This window comes from Excalfactoria chinensis, chromosome 5 (assembly GCF_039878825.1).
Source record: "Excalfactoria chinensis isolate bCotChi1 chromosome 5, bCotChi1.hap2, whole genome shotgun sequence".
Taxonomy (NCBI): Eukaryota; Metazoa; Chordata; class Aves; order Galliformes; family Phasianidae; genus Excalfactoria; species Excalfactoria chinensis.
The window spans coordinates 33,579,078-33,595,205 of record NC_092829.1 but is presented as its reverse complement, the minus strand read 5'-3'; the positions used below and the strand labels follow the sequence as shown (position 1 = coordinate 33,595,205).

Sequence of the window (16,128 nt, the reverse complement as noted above, 5' to 3'; positions counted from 1 at the left end):
GTTCACAAGTCCATCCAGCACCACTAAGAAGAAATTACAACCCAAGAGAGAAGAGCCTGATGTTGCCATTATGTATATCTTGCTTGGGATAAGCAATTAAAGAGTCCTAAATCCATGTCAAATCATTCACAAAGGCCAACCCAAATACTGCTGTACTAATCTCTTTCACCTCAATTAGTGATGCCACTGTCACCCTAATCAGGGTTATTTTTCATTTGCAATAGTGAACACTTACCCCAGATGAAAACAAAAAAAAAGTGCATTAATTAGGAGTTTCTAAGTTACATTTATAACTGATGACATTGTTAGAATGTGATGCCAGAAGCTGAAGGTCTACAACCAAATTTTAGGTTACGGAGGGACAAGTCAGCCTGTAAAAAGCAGACGTGACAACAGAGCTATGACAACAGAGTTGAAATATGCTAATTAAGGATCAATACTTTTTCTCACCTTATCTGACAGCTCATTTTCCACATCTTTCTTGATTCTTCTCAACATGAAAGGCTTCAGGATCATGTGCAAGCGGGACAGCTGGTCTGAAACACAAGGAAATGGGAAAAAGGACCAATTACTTCACCAGAAAAGGAAACTACTACTACTACTTACTGCTCAGACAGTTCCCCTAATATGAGTTCCTGAAGGACATAGTTTGGGTTATTTAGGAACTCTAAAACCTTCACCTTTGTGACAAGATCCAACTGTGTTGTGTTCCATTCCAACAAGATTACCTATATTACGTAGCTAGATTTTTCAACATAACTATCCCTTGAAATTTACTGTGAAACTTATTCTTTTTTTCCAACAAATAATTTTTATACTTCCCTTCTGAAGCTCAAAATGTGTTCAGTGCCTTCTATCATTTTTATTTAGAGAGCTTGTAACATACTCTCAAGGCCTACAAAATGATAGATTCTAAAGAAATTAACAAATAATTAAAGTATTTGTTCTCCTGCATTGGTAAGTGGGAGGATTCAACAGGAATCAAACCATCACCTCCACCACATGCTTTTCTATTCATTACGTGTGATGCAGTCAGAAACAAATATTCTGACAAATAGTGGACAACACATCACAATGTCCCAATCTCACTAATGTACACTTTGCCTTAGAAGACACTTCCCATGCACAGAATGATAGAAAGTTTATTCATTGGTAGCTGGAAAAGACAATAGATTTTCAATACACAAACCACCATAATCAAACACTGCACTCACTTTCATCAATGGCAGATTTGTTCTCTGCATGACTTTCTATGTCCTTAGAAAACCACTCATTGAACTCTTCATGGGAATCAAACAACGTTGGCATGATAAAATGCAGCAAGGCCCACAGCTACAAAGGAAAAGAAAAAAATAGTGTATCAGCAAAAGTCATTCTGCTGTGGATAAGGTAACTAAGGATCTCACATTCTTGCAGCTCCTTATGAGCTAAGCCACTTTACCTGATCACAAGACAGGGAAAACTGAAATGAACCTCAGCCAAATTCTTCCCAACAGCAACAGCAACCAGAGCTATTTTTTATCCTGTAACCTAGGCATTACTAACTATCAGATACCTTCAGCTTTACTGTTATTTGACTATGCCCTTGCAGACCTGATACGAGGGGTTTTTTTGGCAAGTGGTGTGCAAGACATGATCCCACACAAGGACAACAGGTTTCTCAACTGCTCACAGACATTTAGGACATGATCTTGTGATAAAGCAAAGCCAGCTCTTGTGAGCTTATGAATACCTCAGCCATTGTGTTCTGGATTGGGGTCCCCGTCAATAACAATCTATTTCGACACTGGAACTGCAGTAGGATCTTCCAGCGAACACTGATGAATAAAGTTGAGAAAAAAAGTAATGAGAATTGTTTTTGTCGGAAATAAAAAATAAGGAATTTTAAGACCAACTGCTTCTAGTGACCTTCCCAAATGTTTTGTTGGAGGTCATTGGGTAATAACATCATAACTACTGCCCAGTCTTTCAAAAGGCAATTACAGAAGGAAGTAGCCTTTTACAAAATACAAAGGAATGCACATCATTTATTTTATTTATCTAAGTATGTTTTAATTCACTTTTAATACAAATGATAATAAACTCTTATCATCAGAATAATTAACTTCCCAAAAGAAACAGTTATTATCAATCATAATCTTGTGTGTTTTTCAGACTTTACAATACTAAGTCTATGGGACACTGTGGAAAGGGTGCTGAGCTGTATGTTACAGTCTTGGAGGGGCAGCTTCAAAAACATGCTGGATAAGCAGATTTCAGTCTGAATGAGTCTCCATCCAAAGGAGTCCTCAGCTTATGGAACAGGAGATTTGATGTGTACAGTGACAATATGAGGAAAAGTTATGAGAAAGCAGTTACAAAAGTAGAAATGGACACATCTCCATTCAAATGAAAAGAAAGCAGAAAGCTTTCTGGCACAGAGCATTACGATAAATATCGGGTTTTACTGCAACTTCATAGGGTTCTAACCTTCATTAGAAGGGTTGGAAGTACCACAGGAAAAGGAATCAAAATAATGCATTTAATGGAGCAAACATAAGAAATACACACTAAAGACTACAGTCTGTTCATGTGGCAGAATTGTATGAGTAGTCAAGACAAAGGTGAACAGCATTTAATACCATTCTCTTTCACTGCTCTGTACTTTATTCATACTTCCGTCCCACAGTTAGTTTTTAATTATGTTAACATGTTTGGAAGAGGAATATTGTGGATCATTCCATAGTCACAGAGTTGCAGTTATATACATACTTAAACTATGTTAAGACACTTGATGTCTCACATCTGTTTCAATCGTAACAATCAGTTTTTGTACTTCTTATATTCCCATAAAAATCGTTAGAAAGTAAAGATTTTTTTCCAGTTCATTTATTACCTGGAGCTACTCTTGAGTGCTTGTGCTTCATCCAGCACCATATATTGCCACTTCACTCGCTGGAAATACTTCACATCCTGTACGACCAGTTGATAACTGGTAATCACCACGTGGAAAGGAGCATCCTGAGTATACAATGTCTTCTACAAACACAAAGTGAAAAACAGATGTCCATATAATCTAAGCACACAGTGAAGAGTTCATCTGTACATACTGTAATTTCAGACTTCTGTTTCATAATTTCCTCTCACTATTATTTCATTTCTCCCCAGCTGACTTTTCAAAGTATCTACAACAATGTTATTCAATTAGTGGATTTGAACTTCAGCCCATCAGTCCCTGATCAATTTCAGATGCTTCTTAATGCATCAAATAAGAGCTAGGTGTTCTATAAAATACTGTTTACTTATGTTAAATTAGGAACAATCTGATGGGTCTGCAGGGATGCCAGCCTTGGGCATTCTGAGTAAAATCATCCAACCAAAACAAACAGTTCCTGACATTAAAACAGCCTGCTTCATTGATAGGGCCCTAATTCCTTCAACTAACATCATACTACCCTAAACTGTGGTGTACTGTGCCGCTCTCCAATACAAGATTGGTTTTCTACCTCATTATACTAACAAAGGTTACCACATGGATGAAAACACAGCACTCCGTTACCCACACATTGCTTAGCATAATGAAGTGCAATAATGCACAAATAATCAAGATGGTCCAATCACACAGGCATGCCAAAATTACCTGACTCCAGAACTTCCTGATAACCTTTCTATCATGGGGATTTCCCCAGTAAGGTAGCACCTGGACAGTACAAAAACACAAAGATGTTATTTTCAAATGCGATGTACTTGCTTTAGAATGTCATTCTATGCATTCTGCAAAACAGAAAAGCAGCTTTCTTCAATACCAAAACAGAATAATTTCACTTATCATGCAGATAAAAAAAATCAGAAAGTACTTAAAAAGTTATTAGAAACGTAATTCCAAGAAACAACTGTCTTTTCTCTTATGCCTAATATAAAGACAGTGTATCTTGATCTAAAAATGCCTGGAAGCTTGTTTCTAAAAATGAAAAGAGATACGTTATTAATGGAAGAAACAAGTCTTTGCACAACTAAAAAGTCTTGCTCTCCTGTTTAATGTTCCCAGTTGTTTCGCCCTAATAATACCAACTCTGTTGGATTCATACTTCAGAACTGCTTCCAGAGATGAAAGTTCACACATCTGGTCTAGACTTAAAAAATCAAATGATTTTTTTAAAAGTCAGTAACAATACAAAAAAATCTGGTCATTCATTTCTAATTCAGACTTTTATGGGTCCTGTTACTCTGAAACAAAGCTTTGCAGTGAACAGAAAGCAGCCAGAGTTATTATTACTAATTGTGCACTGCCATCATCAGTCTGATGAAAGGACTACAAGCAAGACTGGAAGTGAGAAATGCTGTTTTTTGAGCTTGGGAAGCATTTCCATCCTCCAGCAGGCAAGCTCTAAATTACTGCACATGACATGCATCATGTTGCATGAACATTCTTGTAATCACTGTGAAATAAGGATGCTATTTAAAAAAAATAAATAAATCAGATCAACAAACAAGTTAAGCCATTTATTTTACATATTTTCCATATTCTGCCATGGACCTGAAGAAACAAATTCACTGTGATTTACAATAAGCATAAATGACTACAAGTTTCAGCATGATAAGAAGCGGGAAAAAAAAATGGTTCACAGAAATTGGTAACATTTATATTCAGTAAAAATCCAAATCTTCGATTTTTTTTTTTAAATACAATTTGTTCAAAAAACATGGTATTATTATGCAACTAACCCACAAAACAGCTATGTAACAACAGAAACAGGGAAAACCAGGCCTATAACAATAATAATAATTCATTAAAAAGATAGATCTCTTGTCTCAAGCAGCCTGGCTGCATTTTTAAAATATCTTCTGTATTCTATTTCCTAAATGGAGAAAAAGCATGTAAGATACTCATCTAATTCTATATAATTATCTGGTTGGAGCAAATTACAGAAAGGAAACAGACAGTTTGGCCAACTGCTGTCATGTTTTCTACTCCAGGTTTTAAGCCAGGGTCCCTACTGTTTTGGGACCAAGGAATGAAGTATTACTTACAGCAGTACTTCAAAGTCTTCCCACACCTCATTAAGTAGCCAAGGGATGCAAACAATTAGCCTGGGTGTCACTGGTATAATGGCTACTTACAGTTCTAAGTAGGTGGTTTTTATTTACTGGTTTTATAAATCCTTTGTAAGAATTAAATTTACTTGTGCTTACAAAACCTAACCAGGATCTCTTCATAATAAATGTTACCCTGTCAACAACTCAAACATTTAAACCATAATCTCTTCTTTGCAGATGTAACCACAAGCTTCTGAACCTCTGTTTACCTTTATTTCTAAAATGCCGTTACTGTTTCAGTGATAAATATTCCTTCCAAACCTTCCTTCCAAACACTCAAATGTTTTTCGCTGGAGTACAGGAAAGCAGTAACTGACTGATTCTTGCTTTCTCACAATTATGATGTACCTGACGGCTTCGACTTACTCTCCTGCTAGCTTTTTGTTCTTAACTAATTGTGCTTCGCTACTGTCCTTTTTCTTTCCTGCTAGTTGCTTGCCTATGGTTCTTCTACTTCTCTCTATGAACATTTTCTCTCACTCTGATTTGTTTAGAGTTCTGGTTTTATTTACATAGTCTTTATCTTACTTAACCAGATTGATAGGAATGACTGAAAACTGCTATGAAGAGGATTCATAAGACTGAAATATTATTCTTGGGTCTACTGCCTGCACCACACACTATAGAACTGAACATTCACTCCTTGCTTACTTCAACTCCCTCATCAAGATGCAATCTTTAAGCTGCTGCAAAATGAAGATCACATGATTCAAAAAGGAATATTTTCATGCCCTAGATAAATGAATGCTCCAGAAAGGCAGGATGATGGAGAAATATCAAAACCAGGCTCATCACAGAATTGGAAACTGCAAGATAATGAGGCACTCAGATGTGCCAAAGAATTCAGGAAAATAAACAGTTTGCTTTTGAGAAAATATAAAAGAACTTTCTTGTATGTGATTATTACCTTAAATTTAGGAACGAATCTGGCAAACTCCTGGTGCCAGTTGTTAAGAGTAGATGCAGGTGAGATTATTAAAAAAGGTCCCCAGATGTTCTCTCTCTGCAATACACACATTAAAAAAACAAACAGGCGTCCATAAATTAATTGAGGGGAAGGAACATGGAAATAGAGTCATACAGTATTGCAACTGCTAAGTAACGGTTGCTATGTAAGATAGAATTATACAAAATATAATAAAACTTCCTCCCGGAACAGCATGGTGACACAGAATTAAACAGAGCAGACCTAATATCTAACACAGTCTTTGTTCAGTACAGCTAAGTTGTTCCCCAAACAAGCACCACTACTTCAAACTGGCTTGTTCTATTTTTTTTTTCCAGAAAGTTGCCACCTCAACATTATTACCAGCCTCTGATATTTTGTGAAGGAAAAAGCCACCAGGTGATACTGGAAAGCTTTGCTCCATCACATCGCAACAGAATATCTTCTTGTAAAAGAAAAAACAATGAATAATTAGTGTATTGGTATAAGCTGGTCTGCGCAAGGGAGAGCAGGAAAAGTTAAAAGCTTTCAAAAATCTCAAGTTGCAATGGGGAGACAAGCCTATCTAGTTGTTATCCCTTACATACAGATGAGCTTAAAAGCCTTTGGCTTTGCATCCTTCCAATGTCATAGTTGAGAGTACCATCCAAATTATATCAAAACCAACATAAACAAACGCAGATGATCGCCAATCATTTGGTCATGAATCCAGCTGCTTCTGCTCTCAGTACTGCCATTTGATGCCTCCCATTTAAGGCAAGTGGCTGGGTGCCACTTGTTTTTTTTTTTCCTAAACCTATCTACCTCTTTCTAAACATATACATTTCTGCAGGAAGAAGGAAGCTCATGTTGCTTTTTCTTTTTTGTTTATCTGTCCTGGCACAGAAGAATCACTGTGTCTCAAAAAAAAAACAAACAACACTCACAAAAAGACAAAAAACCCCTCACAATCAAATACAGAAATCCATGCTAATTGTCTTGAAGTTCAGAATGTGGAATTTGGGCTTCACTTCATTCTACAAGCCTCTCTGATTCATAAAGGTCAGTGAATCATTAAGTCAGAAACTTGCTCTCTCACCAAGCTTTTACAATTGCTGCATATGAAATGTTGTAACTCTGAATAAGTGAAAATCCTATTTTTATATAATTATACATAATATGTTATATATATGTACACACATATCTAGTCATATACACATAGGAACTTTTAAATGTACAACTTCAAATCAAACGGAAATGCCATAGATATAATGTCTTTTAAGGCATTCAATCTTTATAATCTAGAATTCAAATGTGAAAAGTCTGCATCTTCTATCAAGTATTCTGACCACGAAAAAACTACAATCCACTTACTTCAGCCAGATGTGCAAGGAGAGCAATACTTTGTACTGTTTTACCCAAACCCATTTCATCTGCCAGGATTCCATTGATGCCCTGCAAAAAATCCACAAATTTACACTTTCATCTTACTACTTTTTTATCCATGCAGGACCTGAAAAATGAAGCAACCTACTTTCTTTTAGGTCCTCTACTGAGAGATATTTCACATCATCTGCACTTTCATTCATTTCTAGGCCATATTTTTTTTCCCTTCAGTCTACCCACACATCACAATCACACTGCCAACTGGATATGCACAGGGGCAACACTGCCTGCAATTTACAATCTGCCCAAAGCCTGAAATAGTACGCAATTCTGAGAAGCAGAAGTCTCTTCAGTGTATAATCTAAATGATAAGCAGTTCTGCAAATATTCACATAAGGAATCTTGAAATTTAAGTTCCGTTCAAAGTCAAGGATCCTGATGGGTGATTTACATAATATTTTCATTTCTTCTAAAAATATTGCAGATGCAGTATACATGCTCTATTTTTGAAAACCAGTTAATTTTTTGAATGAGTTTCCACTAATTACTTAAATTACCCTAGAAGTTCAAAAAATCTGCAAGATGTACTAACATACCTGCTCATATAGGTTTGCCAACCAATTCATGCCTTTCAGTTGGTAACCTTTCAGTTTCCCATTGAAAATAGTAGGCTGTGGAATATCTTCCCCCGCCCGGATAGATGGATTTGCTAAACTGTAGCTCTCTCCAAAGCCAGTACCAGACTTGTTAGCAGCCCGTAAAGCAGCTGCTCGACTTTCCTTTGCATCTTCATCAAATGATCTAGTCTAAACAAGAAAAGGAACAAACGTGTAAGATTATGAACACGTTAACAAGAAACTGTATATTCAAAGGCTTTACTCTTCACATTAAGACACATGATGTTTGCCAGAAATTAATGGAAAACAAACTTGTCCCCAGATATTTTATCTTTTTTCTGCTTGTTTGAACACAGAAGGTGGCAACAAAATGAAACAAACCTACTAGACTTAGCTGCTATTAAAGATTCTGGTTTTGGTACCTTTACCAATTACTCTGCTTTCTCCTTTGCTTCATAAATTCAAAACATACATACCCGGGCCTGATGAATCTGGTAAGCATCCTCAGCGTTCTTCAGAGCTTGGGCCTTGTAATAGTTACTATCTGAAAACAGCATCTCCATGTTAGAGCTTTGCACAGTCAACAACGCAAGTTAAAAAAAAATAAAAATCAGATGAGCTTCAGTAATTACAGACATGCTTCTTATACAGAAGGAATTTTATGTCTGACGTTGTTAAGTGTGATTAATAATGTAAGTAAAACAGTAAATTTCAAAAGTGCTTGGAAATGCTTGTGGATAAATTGCTTACCATAATCTTCCTGGGTGATGTTGACCACCACTCCCCCTCCAATATCAATCTGCCTTTGGGTAGAGCTGTCTTCCAGTTTGCGCAGGATTTCCTCCTGTATTCCATCATGCCCAATATCTCGCTTACGACTCATAAAATGGGCATATAATTCAGTCTGTGTGATCAGGAAGTTAAGTTTTCGCTGCTGCCTTTTAGCCTAAGAGAAAAACATTCACCAAGGTCACAGGTAACAAACAAACAAACAAAAACAGAATAAAGATGTAATGATTAAAATATAGCTCAAGAAGAAAAAAAGTTTCAATTTAATAAAATGACAACCTATCCAGGTTATATTACGTACATTATTTTGATTTAAAAATGCCAGGACATCATTTGCATACAAAAAAATAGCCACCACCATAAACACCTATATTAAAATAGAGCTTTAAAATATTCTTTTAAATTATATAATCATGGCAGTGAACAGGATAATCTCTTAAAAGAAAGATTAAAGCTTTTGTTTACACTGAAAAACTTAGAAGATTAATTAAAAAAACAGCATAGAGGTCTACAGTAAAAGAACCAAACAGTTCAAAAAACTCCCAATGCAATCATAGGAGGTAGCTCTAATGTTCTTTCATTACCAAGGAGAACAGTGAAAGAATATATGAAATGTACACATCTGAGATACTGTAACTGTCTGGGCTTCTGCAAGACATTGCAAAAACTCTGTTCGTTCCTAGGTTCTGGCTAAAAAACGCTATGGTAAAATTCACCTAGTAATTTAAGGCACACAATGTTTGCAAATTTGCAAGAATTGAGAGAAACACAACAATACATAAAAGCACAGTCTAATGATTTTAGCATTAAACTAAACAGAAGGAATTCTCATGATTCAACCTCAGCTCACCACTAAATACTGAAGGTAAGGCTGTAAATCCACCAGAGAATTTTGGTGAGAATATTTTTTTCTTAAATTCAACCCTGATCACTAAGAGAGTCAATGAATCGATCATTTGGCCATCACAGAAAAATTCTCAACTCTGTAGGCCCCCAACAGTCCTGCTCACGTTCTCTGACAGTTCTGATGCTAGTTTACAGCAGGAAAAATAAAATATCAATGTGAATGAAAAGGTAACTTGACCGCTGTATTCAGAAAGATGCACATAGTGTGCCCCCAGTGGCGCAGTGGTATAAGCTGCTGCTTGCGGCACCGGAGGGCCCGGGTTCGAATCCCCCCTGTGGCGCAGGGGTGGAAGTGCCGCTTCGCTACACAGGGGGCTCGAAACCCGGGAGTTGGACTCGATGATCTCTAAGGTCCCTTCCAACTCGCACGATACTATGATACTATGATACTATGATCATTACAAAGGCTGGCACAAACTAACATGGAGTTATGTATGCGTCAGTGAGACATGTGGTGTCCTTTATTCTATCTCAATCACTTGTAAAGAATTTAGGTAGTTCAAAGGCTTCTAATGTTGGAAGAATTATGTAAAGAACTTTAGAATAGCAAAGAAATACATGCAATATTACTGAAACAGAATAAACAACTGAACTTAATGGCCCAGATTTAGAAACTTGAATTATTTGGTCATTTTTGTGTTTACTCAATAAATTAATTATCAGCAACCTGTGTTTTTGCTTTACCTCTCTCATCTCCTCATCCAACTTGCGCTGCTCCAGAGCCTCCTTCTCAGCCCGTTTGCGATGTTCTTTTTCTACCTTTTCATATTTTTTCCAATAGAGAAGCATCTCCTTGGTAAGTCGACGTGCCCGTGGTAGAGTTTCCTTACAGTTTTTCTGGGCCTGGAGAGCAGCTCGACGTACCTCCCTCATGCACTGATGAGCAAGCTAGGGAGAAATAAGGTTTGAATGCAGATGAAAGATGGGCAGGTTTAAAGAAAACCAAAAATGTACATCACATTTAATTGCAAACAAATCTGATCCTTCAAAAAAGAAAAACAGTGATACTTTGCTCAGCAGTTCAACTTTTGAAATGATGAGAGAACATAAATGTCCAAGAACCTCCTGAGATGCATACAAAAGACCAAACCTAGGACAGCTGCAGCACAACACGGTACTTAAAAGGACTGATCTGGTGGGTAGATCTTTGAAAAGTACTCCAGAGTTTAAGGTCTGTCTGCAAATGTTACTCCACTACAAACATTTTTCTGTGGCACACATTCTTTTCTCACTGTTCTAATAAGGCTGCTGCAACAGCAGTAGTGGTAGCACACAATCACATTCACATGCTAATATACTGAAAAGCGGGGGAGTATCCTACAGTTTTCCTACCATCACATAAAGAAGCATACTAGTGTCATTTTCCAATCCAGCATATATAAATTAATGTTGTTGTCATAATGGTCAAAATTGCTGGGTTTGATGTTTGTGACAGTTGTTTTTTCCTCAACTGAAATTTGCACATCAATAATTTCACCATTAATGGATTGTAAACAACCAAATAAAATGAAAGCAAAGGAAGGAAGTGTAATTCCAGTTCCTTTAAGTTTGCTGCATCACTCGCTTGCTATAATACAGTTTGTGATATCTACAAATGAGTAATCACAGAATATTTCTCTAGACATCAAAAAGAATTCTAGTCTCTGGTAAGGATGCCCACAGTGAAGTAGAACCTGTTTCCTATATTCCTTACCTAGAAAACATTGCCATTCTTACTGATGCATATATGGAACGTAATGTTTTCTATGTCATCTTGTGTCTGATGACCATTAGCCATATACATAATTTTTTCATTAGGCATATAAATAAATCACACACTTGAGTGTAACACTTTAAAAATGCTTTGAAAAGCATTTCAAATGTTCCTACAATAAAGTCTTCAAGGTAGAAATACTGACACTTCTCAGAGACTACCCCAATGAGGAAATAAATTCCTTTGGCAATCAATCAAAAAAACTGTTCCATTTTTAATCCCAGCTCCTATGTAAGTTTGCATAAATGAACACATTTTAATACCTCTAAGAGCCTCTTTGATTTACACATGAATGCTTAAAACAGCAAATTCTAGCTACTGGATAGATGGGCAGTTCAAAAGCTAATGCAGTGTACTGAAGTCTTTATTGTATCAAAATCAGTAAATAAAAACAAACATAGCAAATCTTATGAAAGCCAGAGAGATTTCAGGACACAAATTTATGTTGCTTGTTTCCTTTACTGCTTAAGAAACACATGAATATGATACATTTAAAAAATGAAAAGCCTTATACAAATTATTTACAGTACAGATCATCAGTAAGAAACAAAGAGAGTACAGTTTGCTGATTATATTCAATACAAGTATCGGTATCAAGCTGAACACTTACCTTTTTGCTGTTGGTAAGGAAAAGGTTTCGCGCTGATGCTTTTTGTTTGTATGCCTATAAAAGAACACATCTTACAATTACTTGATGGTTAATACATGCACAGTACCTTAAACGATCACTATCCAGTCTCTAGATCTAATGTTAGATCTGCCAACATCAGCCACGCAATCCATTGCATAATTTGAGTACATGTTCCATAAATACGTTTGGTTCTGATGGAAACACCTTCCCTTCTTCACTGTCCAACACATATATTATAAACATATTCCAGCTCCTGAAGGAAGTATTTAAAACATCTCCTTTTTCAGGATTTTTTCTTTAACTACTACAATGCAGGATTATCCTATTCCATTGCCAGCACTGAAACAAACAGAAGACTCTTCCACTGTTCCCAGAAGATGTTTAGAGTTAACACAAATCGTGTTATTTATGCGAACAAGACCAGTTATTTGAAAAAAAATAAAGTCTAGGACACTGCACATATCCTTTGCAGAGCTCTTAAAGAATGACACAGCTATCAGTCATACACACCCACTGGTGCTAAGAAATCAGAACTACACTTTGCTTACAGATTGAAGAATATCAGTTCAACCATCACCGACCACCTGAAAATCACTAAGTTATTTTTTAACCCACTTTCTTGTTACCATCAATGATGTAGTGCCATCAACCAAGCTCACCTTTGGCAATTCCTTTTTAACAATGCTAAGCCACACTTTTCGCCGCCGAGCATTAAGTTGTTCAATAGACATATGCTTTTTCTTGGACCCCGGTGGTGGTGTGTCATGAGAAAACTTGGCAAAAACTTTGGTCTGGTGATGGTGGTGTTCTGGAGACTCCTCCGAAGAGAGATCTTCATCCCGTCTCCTCTTTTTCTTTACTTTTTTCAACTTTCCTGCAAGATTGACCATTAAATCATTTTTCTTTTCCTATTTTGGGGACCTTCTGCATTTAGTCTGACATCTCTCCTAAGCTATCCAATGCACTATATGCGTGGAACTAACAAAAAAGTCAAACTTACCTCTGCCTGCCAGTTCTAGTACCATACATTTATTTCTTTATGGTTTTGCAACTAACTCCTATGGCATGTTTCCTTTCATGAGGAGGTATTTATTAGGAATTAAAATATCTGTGATCTGGTATAATGCTTCTTGTCCTGTGGTAAAATTTTACTAAATTTAAATTTACTATATTTAAAAGTAACAACATCAGCATTTGGTAGATGTCTCAAACCGTCGTGAAAGAGATTGACATGCTATCATTTACTATGAATACAGCTTTCAGAGGTAACTATCAGATGCTGTTATCAGATAATAAACATACTATTTGAGAGTATGCAAAATCACAGACACTACAAGATTAGTGGGAAAAAATACAGCATTAAAGGAACTCACAGAAAGATAGAAAGGATAGAGGGAAGCCCAAAATAGCCTTCTCAAAACACAGCTCCAACATGAGTGCTTGCACTACAGAGAATTCACCTTACATTGACAGTGCACAGCCTTCTCTTTCTGCTTTCTTACAAATCTACAGATGCTGTCAGCTCAGTAAAGAAAGGAAACTGTACTTCCTGGCAAACACGCAGCTGAAAAACTCCAGCTGAGATGTTACAGAAATAATTCTATTTTAACTTGCATTGGACATCAATTCCAAGTTCCCTCTAATTTCCAGAAAACAATCTCATTTCCTACCATTTCTCGTTCACTGGAACAATTACATATTTGGGAATAACAGTATCAGTTACTGGGTAGTTTCTTATATTTTCCTAAGAACTATCAAGTTTCCAAAGAAAATGAGCAAATGGATCACGATACACAGCAGTATTTATGGATTCTGAAACATAGCCAAGCAGTGCTAAGAAATAGCTATGAAGTACTTATTGCATGAGTTTCATTCTAGATCCAGAGGTCCACAAAGAAAATTTAAAACCACAAACTCTCAATTACACCATCTTTTTTTTACCCTAGCTCTCTAGAGGCCAGATAAAGCACAGCATTTTCTAATTTCTCTTTGATGGAATCGGCCATTAGCTTTCCATCCAAAACTCAAAGGTCTGGAATATGTTCAAACATGAATGTTTCTTCAAAGTCAATAATACAAGAAAGGAGGTTAAATCACAGCAATTATCTAAAAACACAAGGACAGTGACTTTACCTTTTAATTTTTTCTCTTCTTTAAACTTCTTTTTCTTAGGCCCTAGCAGGTGGCGCTGCTGCTCATAGTAAGGATCATACGTAGACAGCAGTCCTGCACTGTAGTACTGGTATTGCTGCAACTGAAGTACATGTAAATGAGTGCACTAATACAAACCAGATACAGCAGATAACAGCAACAGCAGGTAAACAAGTTCATGCCTTTAGAAATAAAGATTGTAAAAATACAGAAATTGTAAATAAGTCATCAATAAATGTACTTCTCCATTTAGGACTGTTACCAAGGCTTGGAGAGTCCAAAGGGAAACTACTTGCACACAGGAGGCCCCCAAGTTCTACAGAGGTAACCAAACCCACTCACTTAAATAAGACAGGAAAAGCATGTAGTGAAGCTTACGCTTTCAAAACATACCACTACATTATTTTCCATACAGGTGCTGCCCAGTAAAACAGCACATTACGTGCAATAGTCCAACCAAGGACTTCCTAGTTGTTTTGCTTGCATTCTCAAGTTACATACGTGTCCTACTTTTATCACATGAAAAGATATCAAAGGACAGGTTTAGGTAAAAGGCATTTAAAAATTTCCACATGAACAAATCGACCATTCAGGTTATCCTGTAAAAGCAGGTGACTAAGCAGTTTGGAGATTATAAAAATATGTAATGTATTTCAAGTACCGTTCAACTAAAATACCAAAGAACTATACACAGGCTATACACAAACATAAAAATCCTATGTGGAAGCTGGGTGTATGAATGCTTCTGCAGTTATGTGGTACTTCAAGATGCCAATGTAATCTGTAATGACTGAACAAAAGAAAGAAATGGACAGAAAGAAAGACTTGGCTGGGAAAAATATTTCTTCACTCTTCTGAAGAAATCTGAAGCAGTATGAAACAAAACGTCAACTGATAGCAGAAGAGGATGACTTCCTTCAGCTGAGACCCACTTTCAGTTGCAATTGAAAGCAGCAATTTTTTTTTTCTAAAGGCTCTTATGACTCAATACATTATTAGAAACAAAGCAGCCAAAATTTGGCACAATATAAAGAAAAATGTAGTAATGCAGCAGATATTTTCTTAGAAGGAAGAGATTAAAAGTGGATACAAAAAGAAAATCTAAAACAGAAAAGGAAGGTATGACAAAAAAAATAAAAACAAGTAAAACCCCAAAGAATTACAAAAAACACTAAGGAAGAATACGAGGAACTCTCTTTCAAAAAGATAAACATCACCTCACTACTTGCAGCCTCAACGGTGAGGCAAATGGGCAAATGTACTGCAGTAGATTTAAATATACAATTCTAGCCCTGAACTACTGTGACCACCTGTATTAAAATCTAAGCCACAGTAACTCAGTTTTGATACCTACTGTCTGAATGTTGCATTCCAGCACCCTGTTTGCTTTAATGAACATAACAGAATGTTGTGGAAGCTGTATATACACATGTATCCATACTATCTATGTAAACTGTTGAGAGATTCTCAGCATAAGGTATCAATAGCTTTTCAATCAGTACCTAATTTATTAAATTCTTCTATGAAACTGACATTAGATCGCTCTAGTCTACCAAACAATAGGCTATTTTCTAGTCCACAAAATACTACAGATTTTCAGAAAAAAAAAAAAAAGTAGAAGTAGTTAAAATAATGCAACTACAAGAGAAAAGAAAATTAAGGAAATACGGAAGTTCTGGATTTTTACCTCTTTGTCTTTGCTATATTTACTTTGATGTAGTTTCTTATATTTGTGTAATCGCAGCATATTGTGAAGCTCCTCCCTTGAAAGAGAAAATTCTTCATCCTCTCCATCCTCATCACTTGGAGAATCTGTGTCACTGGAATCATCACTCAGAAGGATACTCTAACAGCAATAAATGAATAAAAACATTAACAATCACAAGTCCCTGTA

General features: G+C 36.3%; 1 protein-coding gene across 2 annotated transcripts in view; it reads right to left on the bottom strand.

The window, feature by feature from the left end:
- The window catches only part of INO80 (INO80 complex ATPase subunit), a 58,340-nt gene that overhangs the window by 33,093 nt on the left and 9,119 nt on the right, over window positions 1–16,128 (bottom strand). For both annotated transcript variants that reach the window (XM_072338738.1, XM_072338739.1), the window contains exons 5-19: window positions 15,922–16,080; window positions 14,217–14,337; window positions 12,743–12,957; window positions 12,063–12,116; window positions 10,384–10,587; window positions 8,755–8,950; window positions 8,481–8,548; window positions 7,984–8,193; window positions 7,376–7,456; window positions 5,984–6,079; window positions 3,620–3,679; window positions 2,876–3,018; window positions 1,733–1,817; window positions 1,215–1,332; window positions 451–536 (exon numbers count right to left, since the gene is read on the bottom strand). In XM_072338738.1, coding sequence (XP_072194839.1) covers window positions 451–536; window positions 1,215–1,332; window positions 1,733–1,817; window positions 2,876–3,018; window positions 3,620–3,679; window positions 5,984–6,079; window positions 7,376–7,456; window positions 7,984–8,193; window positions 8,481–8,548; window positions 8,755–8,950; window positions 10,384–10,587; window positions 12,063–12,116; window positions 12,743–12,957; window positions 14,217–14,337; window positions 15,922–16,080 — 1,896 coding nt within the window. The remainder of the gene's footprint in view (window positions 1–450; window positions 537–1,214; window positions 1,333–1,732; window positions 1,818–2,875; window positions 3,019–3,619; window positions 3,680–5,983; window positions 6,080–7,375; window positions 7,457–7,983; window positions 8,194–8,480; window positions 8,549–8,754; window positions 8,951–10,383; window positions 10,588–12,062; window positions 12,117–12,742; window positions 12,958–14,216; window positions 14,338–15,921; window positions 16,081–16,128) is intronic.